Source organism: Coenobita brevimanus, chromosome 21 (assembly GCF_032717465.1).
Source record: "Coenobita brevimanus isolate Jiangsu-jjx chromosome 21, ASM3271746v2, whole genome shotgun sequence".
Classification (NCBI taxonomy): Eukaryota; Metazoa; Arthropoda; class Malacostraca; order Decapoda; family Coenobitidae; genus Coenobita; species Coenobita brevimanus.
The window spans coordinates 5,186,207-5,209,251 of record NC_136974.1 but is presented as its reverse complement, the minus strand read 5'-3'; the positions used below and the strand labels follow the sequence as shown (position 1 = coordinate 5,209,251).

At 41.7% G+C, this 23,045-nt stretch overlaps 1 protein-coding gene across 1 annotated transcript in view; it reads right to left on the bottom strand.

Moving 5' to 3' along the window:
• Positions 1-23,045, bottom strand: part of LOC145392088 (mitogen-activated protein kinase kinase kinase 11-like) — a 393,639-nt gene that overhangs the window by 4,916 nt on the left and 365,678 nt on the right. Inside the window, exons 12-13 of the mRNA XM_080266543.1 lie at positions 21,567-21,792; positions 13,926-14,172 (exon numbers count right to left, since the gene is read on the bottom strand). Of these exons, the coding sequence (XP_080122669.1) occupies positions 13,926-14,172; positions 21,567-21,792 (473 nt within the window). The remainder of the gene's footprint in view (positions 1-13,925; positions 14,173-21,566; positions 21,793-23,045) is intronic.

Sequence of the window (23,045 nt, the reverse complement as noted above, 5' to 3'; positions counted from 1 at the left end):
GACATCCCTATTTCAATCCAACATTCAAACAGAAAAATTCACTCAGTTCACTATCCACACACACTGCAGCCTTAGCACCCTCATACATACTCTTCAAGGCATTCAACAACATCCCATTTACTCCATATATTCTTAATACTTTCCAAAATCCTTCCCTAGGGCTGAGTGCAAGAAGGGCCAGTGTCAAAAAATGAGGTTTTGAGAAAAATGCATTTAAAAGTTTGCAGACTTTACTAAAATTCAGCTAAGAAGAACAGACATAAAAGTAGTTTTTTCACTGTTGTTTAAACCAAGTAGCAATCACATATTCCTTTTTCAGTAACAAAAAGCTGCTTTGCACTGTGAAAAAATATATATATATGTAAAGAGTATTTTCCTATGACATTGTTAATTTTTTCCTATTCGGTAAGTTAGCACATTTTAAAAATAAAATTATTGTTACATGTTTTTAACTGAATATTAAATTTACCTAAGTGTAATTTCCTTATCTTTGTTAATATTTGCACTGTTTATAAACAAAAATTGGATTTTTTTTTTTTTTTCGTAAAAATCATTCCTGAACTGAAACATTAGCCACATCTACAAAAATTTTAAGACAATCATTTTTCAGTATTTAAAGACTAATGAGAAATTACAATCTGGTGTCTTCATCTAAATAATCATCATCTACACCATCTGCTGCCAGTAGGCTCCTGTAGAAATGTCTATTTCCAGCAGAATGCAGAGGAAGGAGATCAATCATGTCCTTCAGCATTTTAGGCGCAAGTTTCCGTGGTCCGTCTTCTAGTTGTGCTATAGCATCCACCCTAAGGCTCTCGGGACATTGGCCTTTGGAGCACTGAAAGACCTATATTTTACAAGTTCTCTGGTACCGTTATATCCATGTGAGCAATTTTTGACATTGGCCCTTCTTGCACTCAGCCCTAGTTAATATATTCTTAATACTTTCCAAAATCCTTGACTATCCACACTGTCATATGCTTTCTCCAAATCCATGAAGGCCACATACAACTTCCTTCCCTTCTCTAGACACTCTTCCATTAAAGATCTCGAATGAATATCTGATCTACACAACCTCTTCCTTTCTTAAAACCTCTCTGCTCTTCTCCAACTAACTCCTCTGTTTTTTCCCTTACTCTGTCAATAAGTATCCTATGATATACTTTTCGTATTACATTAAGAAGACAAATGCCCCTATGATTACCACACATTTCTCTTCCCCCTTTTCCTTTGTCTTTATCTATCTACCTATTGCCAGACGCCTCAATCCCATTTCGGGTGGCCACAAACAAATCACCTCCACGTTGTCCTGTCCCCCACCATTTCACTGCCCTGCTCCCAACTCACACCCTCCTCTCTCATATACCTCTCCACCCCATCCCTCCATCTCATCCTCGGCCTCCCCCTCCCTCTTCCCCCCTCCACCTCACTCACATATACTCTCTTTGTCAGTCTTTCACCCTCCATCCTCTCCACATGGCCAAACCATCTCAGTGTGTTCCTCATAACGCTTCCTATCACATCCACATCCACACCACAACGCTCCTTTATATCCTCATTCATCAGCCTGTCTCTCCATGCGACTCCACAGGCTCCTCTTAAATAACTCATTTACACTGCTTTCACTCTTGACTTGTGTCCTTCCCACAACGTCCAAGCTTCACTTCCATACATTAGAGTTGGTATCACAATACAGTACTGTCATGTAGTAACTTTTTCACTTCCATGCTCACTTCCCTGTTTCTTATAACTGCTTTCATGGAACCAGCAACCTTTCTTCCCAGCTGTACTCTTTCAAGCACTTCACCCTCCAAACCTCCATCCTTACTCATCACACTATCCAAGTACTTAAACGTACTCACATTTTCCAATTCCTCACCATCCAACCTCGCTGTACATTCAATGACTTCACCTCTCTCAAAGACCATCACTTTACTCTTCCCCACATTCACCTTTAGATTCTGTTTCTTACACACACTCCCAAACTCATCCACCAAGCCTTGCAGCCCCCCTTCGTCTTCACTCAACAACACAGTATCATCTACAATCAACAGTACAGGGAGTTTCCAAACACTATCCTCTCTCACCAGGGCCACTCCAACATCCACTACCCTACCTAGTACCTCTTTTATTACCCCATCCATGTACAGATTGAACAACCATGGAGACATGACACATTCCTATTTCAACCCAACCTTCAAAGAGAAAAATTCACTTAGTTCACCATCCACACGCACTGTAGCCTTAGCACCATCATACATACTCTTCACAGCATTCAACAACTTCCCATCTACTCCATATATTCTTAAAACTTTCCACAATCCTTGTCTATCCACCCTGTCATATGCTTTCTCCAAATCCATGAAATCTGCATACAACTTCTTTCCCTTCTCTAGAAATTTTTCGACTAAAGATCTAAGAATGAATATCTGATCTACACAACCTCTTCCCTGCCTAAAGCCTCCCCGTTCTTCTCCAACTAATTCCTCTGTTCTTTCTCTAACTCTGTCAATAAGTATCCTACCATACACTTTTCCTATTATACTAAGAAGACAAATGCCCCTATGATTACCACACACTTCTTTTTCCCCTTTTCCTTTGTACAAGGGCATAATTATACCTGACTTCCAATCCTCCGGGACTCTACCTTCCTCCCAGGCCAATGTGCACATCTACCAAATCCATTCTACTACTATCTTTCCCCCATGCTTTATCATTTCACTACACACTCCATCAATCCCTGGGGCTTTCCCCATTTTGACTTACTTCATTACTTCCACTACTTCCATCCTACTGATTTCTTCCTCTCTTCTCACCTCCCTCCTTCTCCCAGCCATTCCCCAGCCACCTGTACTCACATTACTTTTATGTTCAACAATTCATTAAAGTATTCTCTCCATCTGCTCACTTTTTTTCTCCCTTCTCGACTAGCAATCTACCATTTATATCTTTCACTCCTCGACTTACTTCTTTATTGCCCTGTCTAACGCTCTTTACCTGTTCCCAGAACATTTTCTTACATTCCCTCCACTTTACACTGATACTTTTTTCAATAAGCTCATTACATTTGCCAGCTCCTTTTTGTCTCTTGAGATCTTATTTTTTACTTCTTCCTCTTCTATACCAGTGATTACTATAGATTTGTTGATATCTACTGAATCTCTGACTAACTTTGGATTGTTTTGGATTATTTTTTTCACTTCCTTTTTAATGCTCTTTTCTTCCACCCTTGTTTCTAAGTCTTTCTTTACTTTCACCATTTCAGCATACGTGGTTTCCACATCATTTTTATAGCATTGCACAGCTTCATTCACCTGTGTTATTTTCTCCTCAATATCAGTGCTCTGGTCTATCAGACTGCTTACTTGCCTAATTGTCTCTGTATCATTTTTGAACTCTTCCATAATACTCTCGTCGTTGACTACTGTACTTGATATTTCACTCATTTTCCTCCTAAGTGTACTCACTTCCACTGTTAGTTCATCTATGGTTGTGTCTTTCTTGTTGACCTCCCTTCCTGGTCTTTCTATTTCTTCCTTTGTGTGTGTGTGTGTGTGTGTGTGTGTGTGTGTGTGTATTTACCTATTTGTAGTATACAGGAATTGAGCAATGCTCGTGTTGTCCTGTCTCCACATCCACATTTATCAAGTCTACCTTTACACACATGAATGTTTTTCTCATGCACCACCTCTTTGTCTAAGTCATTCCAAATATTTAAGTATTTACCTAATATACCTAATTGTGATACACACGGAATGTACTATGCTCATGGGTTTCCGTCGCTGTTTCTCAGTAAATCAAATTTAGCTTTAAACTCGTTTAAGTTTTTAGACTGGACGATCTCTTTGTCCAGGCTATTCCATAAGTCTATACTTCTGTAAGGAAAGCTATATTTCTTGATATCCTTCAAGCAGCTTGACTTTTTCAATTTCATTCCGTGTCCTCTTGTTGCTCTCTTATCCCATACAAACAGATCTTCTTTGTCAATTTTATCTACTCCCACCATGGTCCTGAACACTGCAATCATGTCTCCCCTTTTTCTCCTTTCCTCCAAGGAAGGCAAATCCAGTTTTTCCAGCCTCTCTCTGTATGACAGGTCTGTCAGACTGGGGACCATCTTGGTTGCTGTTCTTTGTATTCTCTCAATCTTGTTTATATCTTTCTTTTTGTGTGGGGACCACACTACCGCTGCATATTCTAACCTGAGGCGGATCATGGCCACTATCAATTTTTTCATCATCTCCTCATCCATATAATGAAATGCTACTCTTATGTTAGTCAAGAGTTTATAAGTCTCTCCAACTATCTTGTTAATGTGCTTTTCTGGTGACAAACTATCTTGGACCAGCACTCCCAAATCTTTCTCTTCTCTCATTTTTGTGATTAATTCATTACCCAACAAATAATTCAGTGATGGCCTCCTGGTACTTTTACCTATTTCCAATATTTTACATTTCTTTACATTAAATTTCATTTCCCACATCCAGCTCCAATTGTGTATCCTATCCAAATCCTCCTGCAGTATTTTACAATCCTCCTCAACCTCTACCTTCCTCAAGATCTTTACATCATCAGCAAACAGACTTGCATAACTGTTCACTCCATCTACCATATCATTTACATAAATCAGGAACATTACTCGCGCCAACACCGAGCCTTGAGGGACTCCACTTGTTACTTCCCTCCATACAGACATCCTATCCTTTATTACTGTCCTCATTTGTCTGTCTCTCAAAAAGTCTCTTATCCATTCCAGAAGTTTCCCCTTCAGTCCTCCTATATATTCTAGTTTCCACATTAGTCTCTTATGAGGTACCTTGTCAAAGGCCTTCTCTAAGTCTAAGTACACACAATCCACCCAACCATCTCTCTCCTGTACCACGTCAATCGCTCTTGAGTAAAAGCTCAACAAGTTAGAAACACATGACCTTCCACTTCTGAATCCAAACTGTAGTGTGTGTGTGTTCTTACCTAATTGCATCTTTGCAGGAATGAGTCAAGCTCGTACTGTCCCATGTCTTAAACCATTTTTATCGTACATATCCTTAAATTTATGAATTGTTTTGGCACACACTATTTCTTTCGGCAGTGCATTTCACTGATCAATTGCCCTATTTGGGAAACTAAATTTCCTTACGTCTTTATCGCCTTTCTTTTTATGCAGTTTTCTGCAGTGTCCTCTTGCTGATGCATCCCCATAGGTTATGTAATCATTTATGTCTATTTTCTCCTTCCCTAATATGCATTTATATAACATAATCATGCCTTCTCTTTTCCTTCTCTCCTGTAGTGTAGGCAGATTCAGTTTTTCTAGTCTTTCTTCACAGCTCAGATCCCATAAGCTTGGTACCCATCTTGTAGCGGCCCTTTCAACTTTTTCAATCTTATCTATGTGTTTTTTGAGATGAGGACTCCAGACTACTGATCCGTACTCCAGAGCTGGTCTAATGAATGATGTTATTATCTTTCTCAGCATGTCTTCATTTGTGTATGTCAATGCTATTCTCACATTTGCAAGCAGTGAATACATGTTCCGTACCTTCTCATTGATATGGTCAGCCAGAGATGGGCTGTTATTGATAATCACACCTAGGTCCTCTTTTTCTTATGTGTGTAGGGTTTTATTTCTTAACTTATACTCAAAATCAGGTCTTTTTCCACTTTTACCAAACTTGATTACATGACACGTGTCCACATTGAATTCCATTTGCTATGTATTGCTCCCTTCATGAAGTTTATCTAATTCTTCTTGTAGCTCTATACATGAGTCTGTGTTAGTAATTCTCCTTCGTGTTTTTGCATCATCAGCAAACATATTTAGATAGCTTTCATTTCCAGTGTTACTGTCTATATCACTTACATACACTAAAAACATAATTGGTGCAAGCACTGAACCCTGTGGACCTCCGCTAGTCACTTCCCTCCATGATGAGTAATTTCCCCTTAGTACTGTTCTCATTTCTCTTTTTTTGAGAAAATCTTGCATCCAACAATACAGTTTGCCTAGGATTCCTCCTTGATGGTACAGTTTCCATAAAAGTCTTTGGTGCAGTACTCTGTCAAATGCTTTCTTGAAATCTAAATATTGTCCACCCATCCTTCTCTGTTCTGTGATGTTTCCGTTACTCTATCATAGTAGCTCAACAGTTTAGTAACACATGATTTTCCCTTGTTGAAACCAAACTGTCTGTTATCATATTGTATTCTTCTAGATGATTTACCCATACTTTTCTTATCAGCTTTTCTAATACCTTGCTTACAACACTGGTCAGTAGTTGAGTAGATTTTGTCTCTTCCCTTTCTTGAATAAGGGAACAATGTTTGCTTTCTTCCAAATATCAGGTAGTTTACCTTGTCCCAAGGATTTCTTGAAAATTAAAGATAATGGTTTACTTAACTCCTCTGCACATTCATGTAGCACCCAACATGAAATATCATCAGGACATTTGCTTTTCCTCTGTGTGTGTGTGTGTGTGTGTGTGTGTGTGTGTGTGTGTGTGTGTGTATTTACCTATTTGTAGTATACAGGAATTGAGCAATGTTCATGTTGTCCTGTCTCCATGTCCACATTTATCTAGTCTACTTTTACACACATGAATGTTTTTCTCCTGCACCACCTTTTCGTCCAAGTTGTTCCAAATGTTTATGTATTTGCCTAATATGCCTAATTGTGATATACACGAAATGTGCTATGCTCGTGGGTTCCATTCACTGTTTCTCAGTAAGTCAAATTTAGCTTTAAACTCGTTTAAGTTTTTAGACTGGACGATCTCTTTGTCCAGGCTATTCCATAAGTCTATACTTCTGTAAGGAAAGCTATATTTCTTGATATCCTTCAAGCAGCTTGACTTTTTCAATTTCATTCCATGTCCTCTTGTTGCTCTCTTATCCCATACAAACAGATCTTCTCGGTCAATATTATCTACTCCTATCATGGTCCCCGAAGGAAGGCAAATCCAGCTTTTCCAACCTCTCTCTGTATGACAAGTCTGCCAGACTGGGGACTATCTTGGTTGCTGTTCTTTGTATGCTCTCAATCTTGTTTATATCTTTCTTTTTGTGAGGGGACCACACTACCGCTGCGTATTCTAGCCTGGGGCGGATCATGGCCACTATCAATTTTTTCATCATCTCCTCATCCATATAATGAAATGCTACTCTTATGTTAGTCAAGAGTTTATACGTCTCTCTAACTATCTTGTTAACATGTTTTTCAGGTGACAAACTATCTTGGACCAGCACTCCCAAATCTTTCTCTTCTCTCATTTTTGTGATTAATTCATTACCCAACAAATAATTCAGTGATGGCCTCCTGGTACTTATACCCATTTCCAATATTTTACATTTTTTTACATTAAATTTCATTTCCCACCTCCGGCTCCAGTCATGTATCCTGTCCAGATCCTCCTGCAGCATTTTACAATCCTCCTCAACCTCTATCTTCCTCAAGATCTTTACATCATCAGCAAACAGACTTGCATAACTGTTCACTCCATCTACCATATCATTTACGTAAATCAGGAACATTACTGGTGTCAACACCGAGCCTTGAGGGACTCCACTTGTTACTTCCCTCCATCCAGGCATCTTATCGTTTATTACTGTCCTCATTTGTCTGTCTCTTAAAAAGTTTCTCATCCATTCCAGGAGTTTCCCCTTCAGTCCTCCTATACATTCTAGTTTCCACATAAGTCTCTTATGAGGTACCTTGTCGAAGGCCTTCTCTAAGTCTAAGTACACACAATCCACCCAACCATCTCTCTCCTGTACCACGTCAATCGCTCTTGAATAAAAACTCAACAAGTTGGAAACACATGATCTTCCACTTCTGAATCCACACTGACATTCACCCAAAATATTCATCTCTTCTACATATTTCATCCATCTGTCTTTCAGGATTCTCTCACACAATTTTGCGACCATGCTGGTTAGAGACTATCTATCTATCTATTGCCAGACGCCTCAATCCCATTTGGGGTGGCCAAAAACAAATCACCTACACGTCGCCCTGGCCCCCGCCATTTCACTGCCCTGCTACCAACTCGCACCCCTCTCGCATATACCTCTCCACCCCATCCCTCCATCTCATCCTCGGCCTCCCCCTCCCTCTTCCCCCCTCCACCTCACTCACATACACTCTCTTCGTCAGTCTTTCACCCTCCATCCTCTCCACATGGCCAAACCACCTCAGTGTGTTCCTCATAACACTTCCTATCACATCCACATCCACACCACAACGCTCCTTTATATCCTCGTTCGTCAGCCTGTCTCTCCATGTGACTCCACAGGCTCCTCTTAAATAACTCATTTCCACTGCTCTCACTCTTGACTTGTGTCCTTCCAACAACGTCCAAGCTTCACTTCCATACATTAGAGTTGGTATCACAATAATGTCACGTAGTAACTTTTTCACTTCCATGCTCACTTCCCTGTTTCTTATCACTGCTTTCAAGGAACCAGCAACCTTTCTTCCCTGCTGTACCCTTTCAAGCACTTCACCCTCCAAACCTCCATCCTTACTCATCACACTACCCAAGTACTTAAACATACTCACATTTTCCAATTCCTCACCATCCAACCTCGCTGTACATTCACTGCCTTCACCTCTCACAAAGACCATCACTTTACTCTTCCCTACATTCACCTTTAGATTCCGTTTCTTACACACTCTCCCAAACTCATCCACCAAGCCTTGCAGCTCCCCTTCGTCTTCACTCAACAACACAGTATCATCTGCAAACAACAATACAGGGAGTTTCCAAACACTACCCTCTCTCACCAGGGCCACTCCAACATCCACTACCCTACCTTGTACCTCTTTTATTACCCCATCCATGTACAGATTGAACAACCAAGGAGACATGACACATCCCTGTTTCAACTCAACCTTCAAAGAGAAAAATTCACTTAGTTCACCATCCACACGCACTGTAGCCTTAGCACCATCATACATGCTCTTCACAGGATTCAACAACTTCCCAACTACTCCATATATTCTTAATACTTTCCACAATCCTTGTCTATCCACCCTGTCACATGCTTTCTCCAAATCCATGAAAGCCGCATACAACTTCTTTCCCTTCTCTAGAAACTTTTCTACTAAAGATCTAAGAATGAATATCTGATCTACACAACCTCTTCCCTTCCTAAAGCCTCCCTGTTCTTCTCCAACTAATTCCTCTGTTCTTTCTCTAACTCTGTCAATAAGTATCCTACCATACGCTTTTCCTATTATTCTAAGAAGACAAATGCCCCTATGATTACCACACACTTCTTTTTCCCCTTTTCCTTTGTACAAGGGCATAATTATATCTGACTTCCAATCCTCCGGGACTCTACCTTCCTCCCAGGCCAATCTACACATCTTCCACATCCATTCTACTACTATCTCTCCCCCATGCTTCAGCATTTCACCACACACTCCATCAATTCCTGGGGCTTTCCCCAATTTAACTTTCTTCATTGCTTCCACAACTTCTATCCTACTGATTTCTTCCTGTCTTCTCACCTCCCTCCTTCTCCCAGCCATTCCCCAGCCACATATACTCGCATTACTTCCATCCTCTATGTTCAACAATTCCTTAAAGTGTTCTCTCCATCTGCTCACTTTTTCTCCCTTCTCACTAGTAAACTACCATTTTTATCTTTCACTCCCCTGCTAACCTCACTTCCACCCTGTCTTACTCTCTTCACCTCTTTCCGGAACATTTTCTTACAGTCCCTCCACTTTACACTCAAATTCCTTCCAAATTCCTCATCCACTCTCTTCTTACTCTTTCTTACTAATCTTTTCACCTCTCTCTTTCTTTCTACATATAACTCTCTCTTCCGCCTCTCAACTTCTTCCACTCCCCTATTTCTCATCCATTCATTGTATGCTTTCTTCTTTTGTGCCACAGCTTGTCTCACCTCTTCAGTCCACCACGCTGTTCCTTGCACCCCCCTCCGTCTTCTCTTCCTCCCACACCACATCACATGCTGCACATATTTCTTCTGTAAATATCCTGCACTGGTCTATAATTCAGGGGTTCTTCCCTGTTTCCTCCCTTATAAATTGGTACCACATTTGCCCTCTTCCATTCTTGTGGCACTTTCCCCTCTTCCAGAGAACACACGATTGAACTGTGAATTTTATCCGCCAGTTGTTTTCTGCATTCCTTCAGTACCCAATTAGAAATTCCATCAGGTCCTGGGGCTTTCCTTATATCTTGAGTTTCCAGTAATTTATACTTCTTGTACCTCCACTTTATATATTTTATCCCCGGTACATTTCTAATCACTCCCTCCCCTTCCACAAACTCTTTTTCATTAGTGAAAACCGATTGGAAACATTTGTTCATTATTTCAGCTTGCGCTGCCACATCTTTATAGACCTCTCCTTTTACTTTCAGTTTGGTGATTCCTTCCTTTTGTTTCAGTTTGCCATTAACAAATCTATAAAACAGTTTGGGTTCATCCTTGCTTTTGTCTATTATACCTTTTTCAAAATTCCTTTCTTCTTCTCTACGTATTCTTGTGTATTCATTTCTAGTTATTTTATATTCTTCCTTTGTTCTGTTGTTACCTCTCTTTCTCCAGTTGTTCCACGCCTTATCCCTCTCTTTTTTTGCTATCATACACCTTCTATTAAACCACTCCTTTTTCCTGTTTTCTTTCCCTCTTACTCTTGGTACAAATTTTTCCATTCCCAAATTATATAGGTCTAGAAAGATATCCCACTTCCTCTGTATCTCTCTGGTTTCTCTGAATTTCCCTCCAATCCGCATCTTCAAAGAATTTTCTCAGTCCTGTAAATTTGCATCCCAAAGTTGTATCTTCCCTGCCTATGAAGCTCGTCTCTTGGCTCGACGTTCCCTATTATCATCTGGAACTCAATGACCACGTGATCACTATTTCCTATAGGACAGGAATATTTCAATGATTCTATTACATTGGGTTCTTTGGTAAACAGTAAATCTAACCTTGCTGGTGTGTCCTCACCTTGGAACCATGTCTCTTCTTTGACCCATTGTGTCATCACATTATTCATTATTATATTTAATAATATAGTGCCCCACGAATCCTCGCTACTTCTTGAGTCCCATTCTTCCCAGTTCACCTCTTTACAGTTAAAGTGACCCACCAGAATTATATTACAGTATTGCTTTTCTCGATTATTTTTTGTAAATAACTAGCCATATCTGACAACATCTCCTGGTATTCATCATCATTCCACGCTCTCGTCTTATGGGGAACATACACTATCGCCGTATCTCTCTTGCCATTCTCTCAATTTTCCAATTTCATATATATCACTTCAGCCCTGCCTTCTCCCATTTCCACGGTATCTACTGTACATTTATGTTGTTCTTCACTGCTATCATCACTCCTCCTTCCGTTTTTTCTTTTCTGTCTCTTCTCCACAGTTTGTACTTACCATCTCCCAAATGAACATCAATATCTTCTCTTAATTTGGTCTCCACAAAGCACATGACATCAAGTTCATGTTCTCTCAAGAAATCGTTAATTTCAAGCCTTGCCAATATTAAACCATCAACATTAGTATATACCACCTTCAAATTATTTTTGATGTTTTTTATACCCTCTTCTCTCCTACTCTCCGTCAGTACCACTTCCTCAACTATTGATCTTTCACAGCCATCCCTATTTCTATTTTCTCACATACCACTTCCATACTTTCATATCTGTCACTCTCCAAAAGAAAGTATTACATTCTTCCTCTGTCCTCTTATCATTTTTTTCCTTTACTTCTTCCTTCAATGATTTTAAAACTTCTCTTTCTTCTTCATTCAAATCTTTTCTTATTATAGTATTTTCCATCCCTGCCTCTTTGCTTAATTTCCAGGTCAATTTAAGTATATCATTTACTACACTTTCTGATGTAAACTTGACTCTCATTGGTCTTGTTTCCCCTTTCTTATAAGGCCCTATCCTCCTTACTTCCTCAGTTTCTTTTACCCACTTGTCTCCTTCGGGATCAGTCTTGCCTAACATTCCTCTCACCAGGTTCGTGTCTCTCTCGAGTCTTACGAACCTAACCTTTTCTTCCTCTTCCCTGTTTCCAAATACTACCACACATCTGTTCCTTTGTACAGTTTCTCTCACTATCTTCTCTTTTTTCTTCAGTATTTTCACTACATTTTCTTCCATTTTTTTCTTGTTCATTTCCCTTTCTTCCTGGATGATTTCTCTTAAGCTGACCACTTCTTTCTGTTCTTCTTCTATGTGTGCCCATTTTGCCTTCTGCTCTTCTAATACACTACTCACCTTCTCCGTTTTATTAGTACTCTCTTCTAGTTTCCTCCTCATTTCGACAATTTCCTGCTTCAAATTTCTAATCTCTTCATTCGCTGTCTCATTGGACTGGATCAGACTCTGTATAGTAGTCTCCGTATTTTCAGACACGTCCTTTATCACTAGATTCTCTACTTTCTTTTCAAGTTCACTAATCCTCATAATCAATGTTTTAACCAGATCCATGACACTGGTATTTCTATCAAATCCTGGAAATTCGAGTCCCTCAATGTTTACATTCTCAGCCATGTTTGAGGTTGGTTAAAGTACCAAAACAGCTGTTACCAAAAAATACTACAAACATTCATGTATACTCTAGCCAATAAATCTTTACATTTTTGATAGTCTATTAACTTTCATTATTTTAAATTCAAAACAAGACCTTAGGAGAAAGAACAGACTAAATTCCTGAAAACTACTTAAGGTTCGCAGCAATGGCTGGGACGTCTGCTCGCTCTGGCTGTTCGCTCGTGTGTGTGTGTGTGATTATACATTCTCTTTGCATGGATCATGCTGATACTTTACATGCAATTAAGCGACTTGAGGACAAACCCAACTGGGTCAAGCTCAATAGAGAAGGGTGGACTAATGCAATTTCAGATGTGCATATGTATGACTGTTATAGATTTTCAGTTTTACATAGAAGACTGATGAACAGTACTGAACAGAGATACTGAGGGGTGAATATGTATATAAAAACCCATCTAGTTCAAACTCAGTAAAGAAGAAGAAGGTTGGACAGAAGTAATTTTTAGTTTAAATGTATGACTGATACAGATTTTCACTATTATAATTCTTACATTCATTAATAATGAAGCTATTGACTGATGAACAGTACTGGCTGGAGATACTGAAAGGTGAGTATGCATTTGTGTGAATGTGACTATATCAAGCCAAGGTTGTACTGGGTGTTAAGAGTATAAAACTTTTTTTCCTTAGACCTGCTCCTCTGTGGTAGGTGGTGGCGACCATCATCCACTCAACTGATGTAGTGCTGCCTACTTCTTCCTTAGCCTTTATCATTCTTTTTCTGTGCCTGCCCTCCTCTCTTCCCATTTCTCCCAACTTTCCTGTCACTTCTTATTGCTTTTCTTTCCTTTACAGGTGGCTTTACATTGAGTGGCAAGCCAAATGGTTTCCTGTAAGCCAAGAAACCATTCACAATGCTGGGTGGTAACCATATAACCAAACCATACGTGCTCCCTACATGTCAACAAGTGGGTTGGTGGAGGGTTAGTGCCCCTCCCTGTAAAACAAATAACTCAAAGTCAAGTGGCCACCCCTTATGGGATTATGGCATCTGGCAATAGATAGATAGATAGACCTGCTCCTCCAAAATTTGGGTGCACCTTACACAGTGCAGCATTTTGTTTGCCGCAAAATATGGTATTACCTTAGCAGGTACTTACACAACCTCCTGGCATACTTTCCTTACTTATATTTTCCTGTAACAGTATTTCAAAAGAATGCAATTCCTCAAACAGGGTGATTCTTAATTTATTATGCTATTATTATCTGGCTTCAAAGCTATCCTATATTGTAGCTTTTGCCACCGACTGCATTTACCAAGTACACTATGAGGTGATATATTACACTTTCCTGGCAACAAAATCATACATTACCAAACTAACCTCACTATCGTTGCTGGCAGATGATGATTTTCTGCGTGGCTGTGGGTGTGCTGGAGCTTGAGGGACAGCAGGTGGAAAGTGCTGGGGGGAGTCAGTGAAGCGAAGTGGCTTGGGTTCCAATGCGAGAGCAGGCCGAGCATGGCGAGCAGGGCCATGGTAGGTGTTGTGGGGGTAGCCTGATGTTGAGCTAAACTGGTATTCAGTCACACCTAACCATCGGTGATAACCTCCACCCTCCTCCTCACATCTGCTGGTAGAGACATAAGGCACAGTTGAAAATGGTGTACAGTACACCCTCGATACACCAAACCCTCTTTTAACGAATTTCAGTTTTAGTTAGTATGTGGCCTCACATAAATGTATCCGACAGCGTCCGGACTGACTCTATATGATACGTTTATGTGAAGCTCCAGAATGTGGTGAATGTTTTTGGCGTATCAGATAAAGCGAGGATTCCGGGGGCTTGAATGATGAGTGAATGGAAGTGTGGCCCAGTGGATTGGGCAAACTTGTGCTTTCTGGATGTCACTACTCCTTACCCTGCCCTTGGGTGGGAAAGGAGGTCCAGATGATGAAAATGATGATGATGATGATGATGATGATGATGATGTACCCATTATTACCTACTTCTACCATTAACCCGTGGACTGTGCAATTACTTTTTTTTATCCCACCCCATGGCGTGCAAAAAATGAAGAAAAATAAAAGTTTTTAAGTTTTTCTTTATTAAAAATTTGAAGATAAACATCCAGGGCATCATCTGGTGAAGAAGAAAATTTATCTCTCTCTCTCTCTCTCTCTCCATCTTTGCATAGGGCTATGCGTAAATTTACGTAGAGGAGTAGTGGAGAAAAAAAAAAAAAAAAAAAAAAAAAAAAGTAATATATTCTTGAAGATAAACATCCAAGGCATCATCTGGCAAAAAGAAACAAAATCTCTCTCTCTCTCTCTCCATCTTTGCGTAGCGCCATGCGTAAGTTTGTGCAGGGGTGGAGTAGTTAGTGGTGATGCATGGCCTGCACAGCATGAGCTGTGGCTCACAACGGGACACTTCCCAGCCTGAGCTGTGGCTCGCAATCCACGGGTTAAGTGTCCCCATGACTGATTGGAAGGACAATGCAAACTGAATTAAAAATTTGCATTATCTGAGTGCTGGGCAATAAATTATTATTCAGTATACCAAAGGAAAATGACTAACGAAATAATATAAAGATGCTTGAAAATTACTTACAACGCATTGTGAAATATGGGGCTGATGATCATTGATGATTTTTGCCATTCTGGGCAGTAGAGAGGCTACTGCAGTGATCAGGCTTTATTCCAGGTTTACATATACTGTAGTTTGCTATTGTGTTTTAACTTAAAAATGCTCACTGAAGAGAAAGATGCTTCATAAATGTAGGATGACCCAAAGGCAAGAAGGTTTTCTAAAGCCTTCTTCCTAGGTCAGGGTACTCCTTCTTTACACAGCTCCAAAACTGTGTGAGGATTGAGCTTTCAAATACCAGTTGCAGGCCACAATCTGAACACACTTCTAACAGTGCTTCCTGATAGCAAATGGGAAGCTTCTTCCCAATATTTCCAGATAGGAGGAATGGATTTCTAATCCAATCCAGCTGTACAGATCTCTCATATATGTCAGGAAAGTACATTTAAAAGCACAGATAAAGTTGGTCCAATGTTCCACAATAACTGGTTTCACCGTATCTCATCACTGTTACTGGAAAAATTAGTATCTGAGAGAGAAAAACATGTAAAATCTCCCCCTGAACATATATCCCTCCACAACTCTATCTTCTTTTGAAAACTACCAACTTTATCATATAAGATGAGAATGTATCATTGGCCTGCAGAAGCACATTTAACTAATTCATTTAGATAAATATGTCTGCTAGACACGCCAGTTGTGCAAGGCAAGTAGCATTTGCAAAAAATGTGGCAAAAGGACATCCATGTTCTGATAAAAAGGAGTCTGCCTCATCTCGCAACTCAAATAACCTGGCAAATACTCTCCCTCTTGACAGCCAGTGCACCTCTGTGTGCAGTAATAGGTCTGTGTGCTCATACCCTATACTTTCACACAGTATGTGAAACAGGCAAGCATTAAGTGACCTTGACTTAGTTCAATACTTTGATGCCATCACTCAATATCCCATGCAACTCTGATTCTGAACTCATTTTTTTGGATGTTAATGAGTCTCTGTAAATGACGCAATGAGTCCACTCCACATAAGGATTTTCGTTCAGTCCCTTCACTTTCCCAGTCATGGATGCAATCACCCATGCACACATACACACGCTCTGTAAAGCTACTGGTCCAAGATGCCATTATAACCTGTATGTGATACAGTTGGGGGGGGGGGGGAATCACTATCTTCTCATGTACCCCTTTGAACAATGCTGCTTAACCCCAAGGGTACACGTACAACACTACACTACACATCCATTTACTCATAGTCATTTCCGTATGTTTGAGCCTACGAATATCTTCTTCGTTAAATGCCCAGGTCTTACTACCATACAGCATTACACTCTTAACACAAACTGCAAAGATCCCTAAGCACCGACGGAGAACCCTCAGCTTTACGAGGCAACAGCTTCCTGAACTTCCTCCAATCACTCCTTACCCTAGCCACAGAGCTAGATTGCCAGTTAAGAATGATGAGCGAAGGGGGCTGGGTAGGGGTATGGGGGAGGGTTGGGAGCTGGGGTAGAGGTGGGTGGAGCTCGTTTGGTCCCCCCCCTCCCCTCTTCCCTGGGTATACAGGGGTAGGAAGGGGGTACCCCTGGGCAGAAATTAGTGTTCATGAGTGTACCTCGTCTAATGGGCGAGAATCCGTGCCCCAAATGATAGTGTTCACTCCACCTATGACTAAAACACATTAATCTAAGTCTAAAAACAGTTTATAAATCAACCTAAACACAAAATTTAAGTATTATCATCAAAGGAGGTAAAAAAAGAAAATCGAAACCCATCGCAAAACTGGGGGTAGGCCTACGATAAGCAGGGTAGGGTGGTATTTCTACCTCCATCACTATTCCGGGGTGCATCTAGGGGTATCGTGACTCAGGGTTTGCCTGTATAGCATATCTATACTATAGTATATCTATATTATATACTGTATATATGTATATATATATATATATATATATATATATATATATATTGAACATAAATACAAGTATACCCCGGTTTAATGATCTAATTGGTTAGGTAAAACCCCGTCGTTAGGCGATGTATCGTATATCAGGGTACTTTTAACATGTATTTCAATGTGGACTATTTACCAGCCCTGGGTTTCCCCCCAAACCAAGTCCAAAACCCACCCAGATGAGCCCAAAAACAGGTTTAAAGGCAATCTAGATGGCCTAACAACTGTAAAGGAAGCTAACCCAAACCTAACACCTGCAAATAGCTCACTGAAAGCAACAAATAAAACCTGAAAATAATAAGGAATAGGTTAGAGAATATCAAACACCTCTCATCATTTCCTTCTTGTAAGTCCATGTCCAGTCCTGGTCATCATCCTTGCTATCCCCCCAGAGGCTAGGGGACATGTGGTGCTCCCTAACACTCAATCCTCCTCCTCAAAGCCCTCAAACCCTATCTCCAGGGGAGGGTTAGAGGGGGGTGGTGATGAAGTGCAATGCGATGACTCAGGCAGAGGCGATGGAGTGCGATGCGATGGCTCAGGCGGAGGCGATGGAATGCGATGCGATGACTCAAGCGGAGGCGATGGGGTGTGATGCGCTGGCTCAGGCAGTGGCGATGAGGTGCGATGCAATGGCTCTGGGGGTGGCAATGGAGTGCGATGTGATGATAGAGGAGGTGGTGGGGGAGACAGCTGCGATGTCTGGTGAGGTGGCAAGGGAGACCGCTGTGATGAATGATGAGGTAGCAATGGAGTCAGTTGCAGTGGCTCTCATCGTGGTGAGGGAGACAAAGACAGTGGCTGAAGTGGTGTGGGAGATGGAGGGCAGGATGAGGAAGGCAGCGATGGAGTGGCAGAGTGCCTTAGTGGAGACACAGGTGACACGGGAGACGGCGATCGGCTGAAGGTTAGGTCCAGCACGACAGGCCGAGCACGTCCTCAGTGGGAGGTGTCCCTCGGTGTTTCTCTGCTGGTTGAAGGATGGGAAGATGCCCTGCTGGTTGAAGGCTGGGGAGACACTCTGCTCATTGAGGGCTGGGGAGATCCTATGCGGCTTGCTGGCCTGGTGGAGGCCTGCTTAAAGAAAGCTGTGATCGTTGTCTGCCTGGCCGCCCTCTGCTTCTCCTCCAGCATTGTCCTGTAGACTTTCATATCTTTCTCGAGCCGATTAGCTGTGTCCCTGCTTCGTCCTGGGAGGGGGTCGTGTGTTTTCATAAGGTCTATAATCTTGTCCAGTTTCGTCAGCATCTCCTTCAAGATCTTGATGCTGAGAGCTCGGACCTCAGGCACAACCTCCTCCTCCTCTGCCCCCTGGTGCACCCGCTGGATCTCCATATTGAGGAGCTCCTTGTTGCTGAGCTCCTCCCTGTGGCTCTCGAGAACGTCCTCCACATCATCCTCGTCGACATCCTCGAAGCCCACCTCGTGCAACAACTCAACAATGTCCTGCCACACATGCTCGACAGGCGGAGGTTGCACGCCCTCGGGGAAGCCGGTGAAGGAGTGAACACACTCTGGCCACAGCTTTCGCCACACACCGTTCATCGTCACCTGGCTCACCTCATCCCATGCTGCAGTAATATCCTCCAGGGCATGGCGTATGTTGTACCCTCTCCAGAACTGCTGTACTGTTGTCCTGTCGTCACCATCGGAGGTCCTTACCAACTGCTAAATCGTGCGGCAGAGGTAGTAGGCCCCAAAGGCAGCAATCACCCCTTAGTCCATTAGCTGCAACAAACACATGATGTTGAGGGGTAGGAACACCACCTCAATACTGCTGGCCAGTTCCTTCATTGCGGGCGGGTGGTTAGGCGTGTTATCCACCACCAGGAGAAATCTGTTCGCCAGATTCTCAGTTCGCCAGATTCTCACGAGACGCATGCCTCTTCAGCACATGAGAGAGGTACGAGTGAAAATACGACGAACAGATATCTGAAGTCAACCACGCCTTCTTGTTCGACTTCCAGATAACCCCAAGGTTCTCCTTAACATACCCCACCAGAGCCATGGGGTTCTCCGAGTGGTAGACTAGGAACGGCTTCGACTTGAGGTCGCCCTCGGCGTTGCCCCCCAGCAGCAGGGTCAGCCGGTCCTTCGAGGGCTTGGATCCTGGCATAGACCTTTCCTCCATTGCAAGATATGTCCTGGAGGACATTCTCTTCCAAAAGAGCCCAGTCTCGTCAAAATTCAACACCTGCTTCGCACTATAGCCACCCTCCGCGATGATGCATTTCAGCTCATCAGGAAACGCTGCCGCTGCCACCATATCTGACCTCGCCGCCTCACCGTACATCTTCACGTGGTGGAGACTTGCCCACCTCTTAAACCGGTCAAACCGCCCATGGCTAGCCTTTAAGGTCTCGCTTTCATCAAGCTCATGCCTGACCTTCAGCTCGTCCCACAGCGGAAAGCCTTAGTGCAAATAATAGCCTGGCTCATGGGTGCCTTGCGCCGGTTCTGATCTTCCACCCACGTGCACAGCATCCACTCCAGCTCCTCCATCACAGGCTCTCGCTGGCGGGTGATATGGGAGGCAGATAAGATTGCAACCTCCCCAGCAGCAGTCTTAATGGCCTCCTTCTTCTTTATGATCGTGGAGACAGTCAACTGGGCCAGGTAGAGAGCTGAGGCAATAGAACATGCTCCTTCACCTTTGTCATGCTGCTTAAGGATGTCCAGTTTCACCTCCAGTGACAGTCTTACGTGCACGCTTCGCGGGAACATCACCAGCATCACCACTAGCAGGCTGCTTACCACCACGACTAGGGCCTCCACTAGCACCACCACGTGCAGCACTCTTATCAGACATTATCGCATTTATTTGGGCTGAAAATCACACAATATTTCACTCCACACACGATTAGTATCACTGCTCTACTCATGGCACTGCTTGAACACAGTTGCGATGCACTACGATAGCAACTTGCGTAATGGTGGAGGTGTAATATGATGCGTGAAGGGTGAGTGTAAAGGAGATCCTCATTCTGAGATGGCTGGTGCGAGAAGAGTGATATGGGTGAGTGCGGGGTAAGCGATGGGTATGGGGCCTGCACGAGCGTTTCTGCGCATCCTGGGAGGCAGGCGGGCTCAGTTGGCCGCAGGAACATGCATGATTCAAAATTTCGGCCCCTCATTTGTGGGTGCAACATCAGAGGACCCACTGTTAAACTGGGGCTCGCCCTTCGGGTATCGGGGCCTGGTGCAATTTGTACCCTCATCACTAAGCCAAGGTATCACATCTAGGGGTATCGTATATTGGGGCATTAATGTATATGTATATATATATATATATATATATATATATATATATATATATATATATATATATATATATATATATATATATGTATATATATATATATATATATGTATATATATATGTATATATATATATATATATATATATATATATATATATATATATATATATACACACACACAGTTTATATACACTGAGGTGGTTTGGACATGTGGAGAGAATGGAGAATGAAAGACTGACTAAGAGGGTATATGTAGGTGAGGTGGAGGGAGGGAGAGGAAGGGGTAGACCGAGGATGAGGTGGAGGGATGGAGTTGAGTGGTATATGAGGGAGGGGGGGGTGAGTTGAGGGAAGGTAGTCAAATGGTGGGTGACAGAGCGATTTGGAGACGTTTTGCCTGCGGTCACCCTTTGCGGGATTAGGGTGTCGGGCTACAGATAGACAGATATATTTTACATATATATATATATATATATATATATATATATATATATATATTATTTGGCAGGTGGAGGTGCTCACCATCCACTCATTCAATGTAGTGCTACTGTCGGGTGTCTGCCCTTTCCTCTTCTCCATCCTTCTTTCCTTCCATCCTCTTCTGTCTTTCTTTCCTTCATTCTTTCCTTGTCCTTCTGCCTACGGGTGACTTTACACTCCTTCTTCTGCCTTTCTTTCCTTCATTCTTTCCTCTTCATTCTGCCTGTGGGTGACTCTACACTGAGCGACAAGCCAAATGATAACCTGTACACCAGGAAACCATTTTCTACATTGAGTGGTAACCATATAACCAAATTGTGGCGCCTAGTGGTTTAGTGGGTAATTATTGCGCTCCAATTGGACTGAGCCGGTGAAGGTTTATATCCAAGGGATGGTTGGGGTTGATTGCTCATGTAATGCCACTCAGGGATGAGTGAGGCTGGTCACTCTCATCTTAAATGTCAGGACCAACTGCCTAGCCCCAGGCTCCTACGCTCCTCATGCGGCAATGTAGGATTGGATGATGGATGGATGGATACTATATATATATATATATATATATATATATATATATACATAACAACATTTCCATAATGAAAAGTTGGTTTTTGGTAAGTTTTGTGTACATCTAGAAGACTCCTGGGACAAATGATTGCACACTCCATGAGTTAACAGAAATAGTGTACATGTTAGTGTACAGTACATAAACATCATAAATGACAAACAGAGATTATACTAGAGATACTGACTTGCCAGGGAGGAGACTGGGGTGAACAGCAGTGACGTTTGAGAGTCTCACGTCATACCCAGCTGCCACACTGGCCAGAACGGCAGCAATGTTGTACACCAAGAGTTCTAAGGCTGTGAATTTGGGTTGGCGGCCACGACTCTCAGGACAGCCACCATTGTAGAGGGTGGGTACAGGCAGGGGTCGTAACGCCACTCCTGCCCCACTCTTACTCCCCCACGCACCACCTGAGTTGCCCCCACCAGCACTACCCTCATCACCACTGCACTCTGGAATCAAGCAGAAGAGAATATGGGTTAATATATGATTGGGTTACACATAGAAGGTCAATTCTCAGATCAAGTAGAGAAGATGTATGATCCCCTAAATGCTGGTGAACCTACTTTTTGGTTTGATCTTCCTATTTCCAGATAATTTTTTTTCAAACAGATTTTCTGAACTTGAGAGGTCAAATACAGCTTTATGAAGCCTTTCACTGTTATACATCTCCCTTCACCTCTAGGATGCAATATGCCTGTCTGACAGGTGGTCCAAGAAATTTTGGAAACATTGTTTTTACTGCAATAATTTTCTTTTTTAATAAAAATAAATATACATACAAAAATCTTTCTACTTCCAAATAAAAAAATGACTGGAAGATTCTACATGCCCTCAGTAACACATAGTAATTAATTGAAGACACCTTATTTTTGGATGTTGCAGCATGTTTTGACTAATTCACACCCAGGCGGGCAAGAAATACCAACCATTAACCACCAGAAACACAGAACACTTGAAAAATCAGACATGATTAAGGAAGGAACACAGCAGGGTATCGAAAATGCCTAATGAATCACATGATATAGTTGATGGGTTAAACTGAATAAAGTCATCTACAGGGAGCAAGAATAAAAAAAAAAATTTCATTCTTCATTTGAAGAGGCTAATGTATAGTCAGGCTAAAGATGTAGACTTGAAATGGTAGGGGTGAAGAGAGAGGAAACAGTAGGACTGGAAGAGGGACAAGAGAAAGGAAGCTGTGAGGAGGTGAAAAAATAGTCCATTATAAAACAAAAAACTAAAAGGAAGGGAAGTCAGAATACACTGTGCTGAAAATAATATTTACACTGTACTGTAGACTATTTCAGAAAGATAATCAGCAAAAATTACCTTGCATCCAATATTCCTGAACTGTATTCAGATACATCTGCTTCCTTATCAGAATATTTTCACTCATTTAGTATCTTTGTTACTTTTCTTCAATATATTCCACCATTAACAATGTAAAGTAATATGGTTTATAGTATGGGTTGCCAATTTGTGGCCTGCAGGCTGAAAGTAGCTGACCAGCAGTTTCTACCAGGCCATCTCCATAATGCAAGTCAGTATTTTCATTACAGTATTCATTACCATAATTTATCAGATGCTGAAATATTGTAATGATTAACATTTCAGTTCTGTTCCTATGGCTTAAGAGACTAGGACCTGTATCCAATAACTA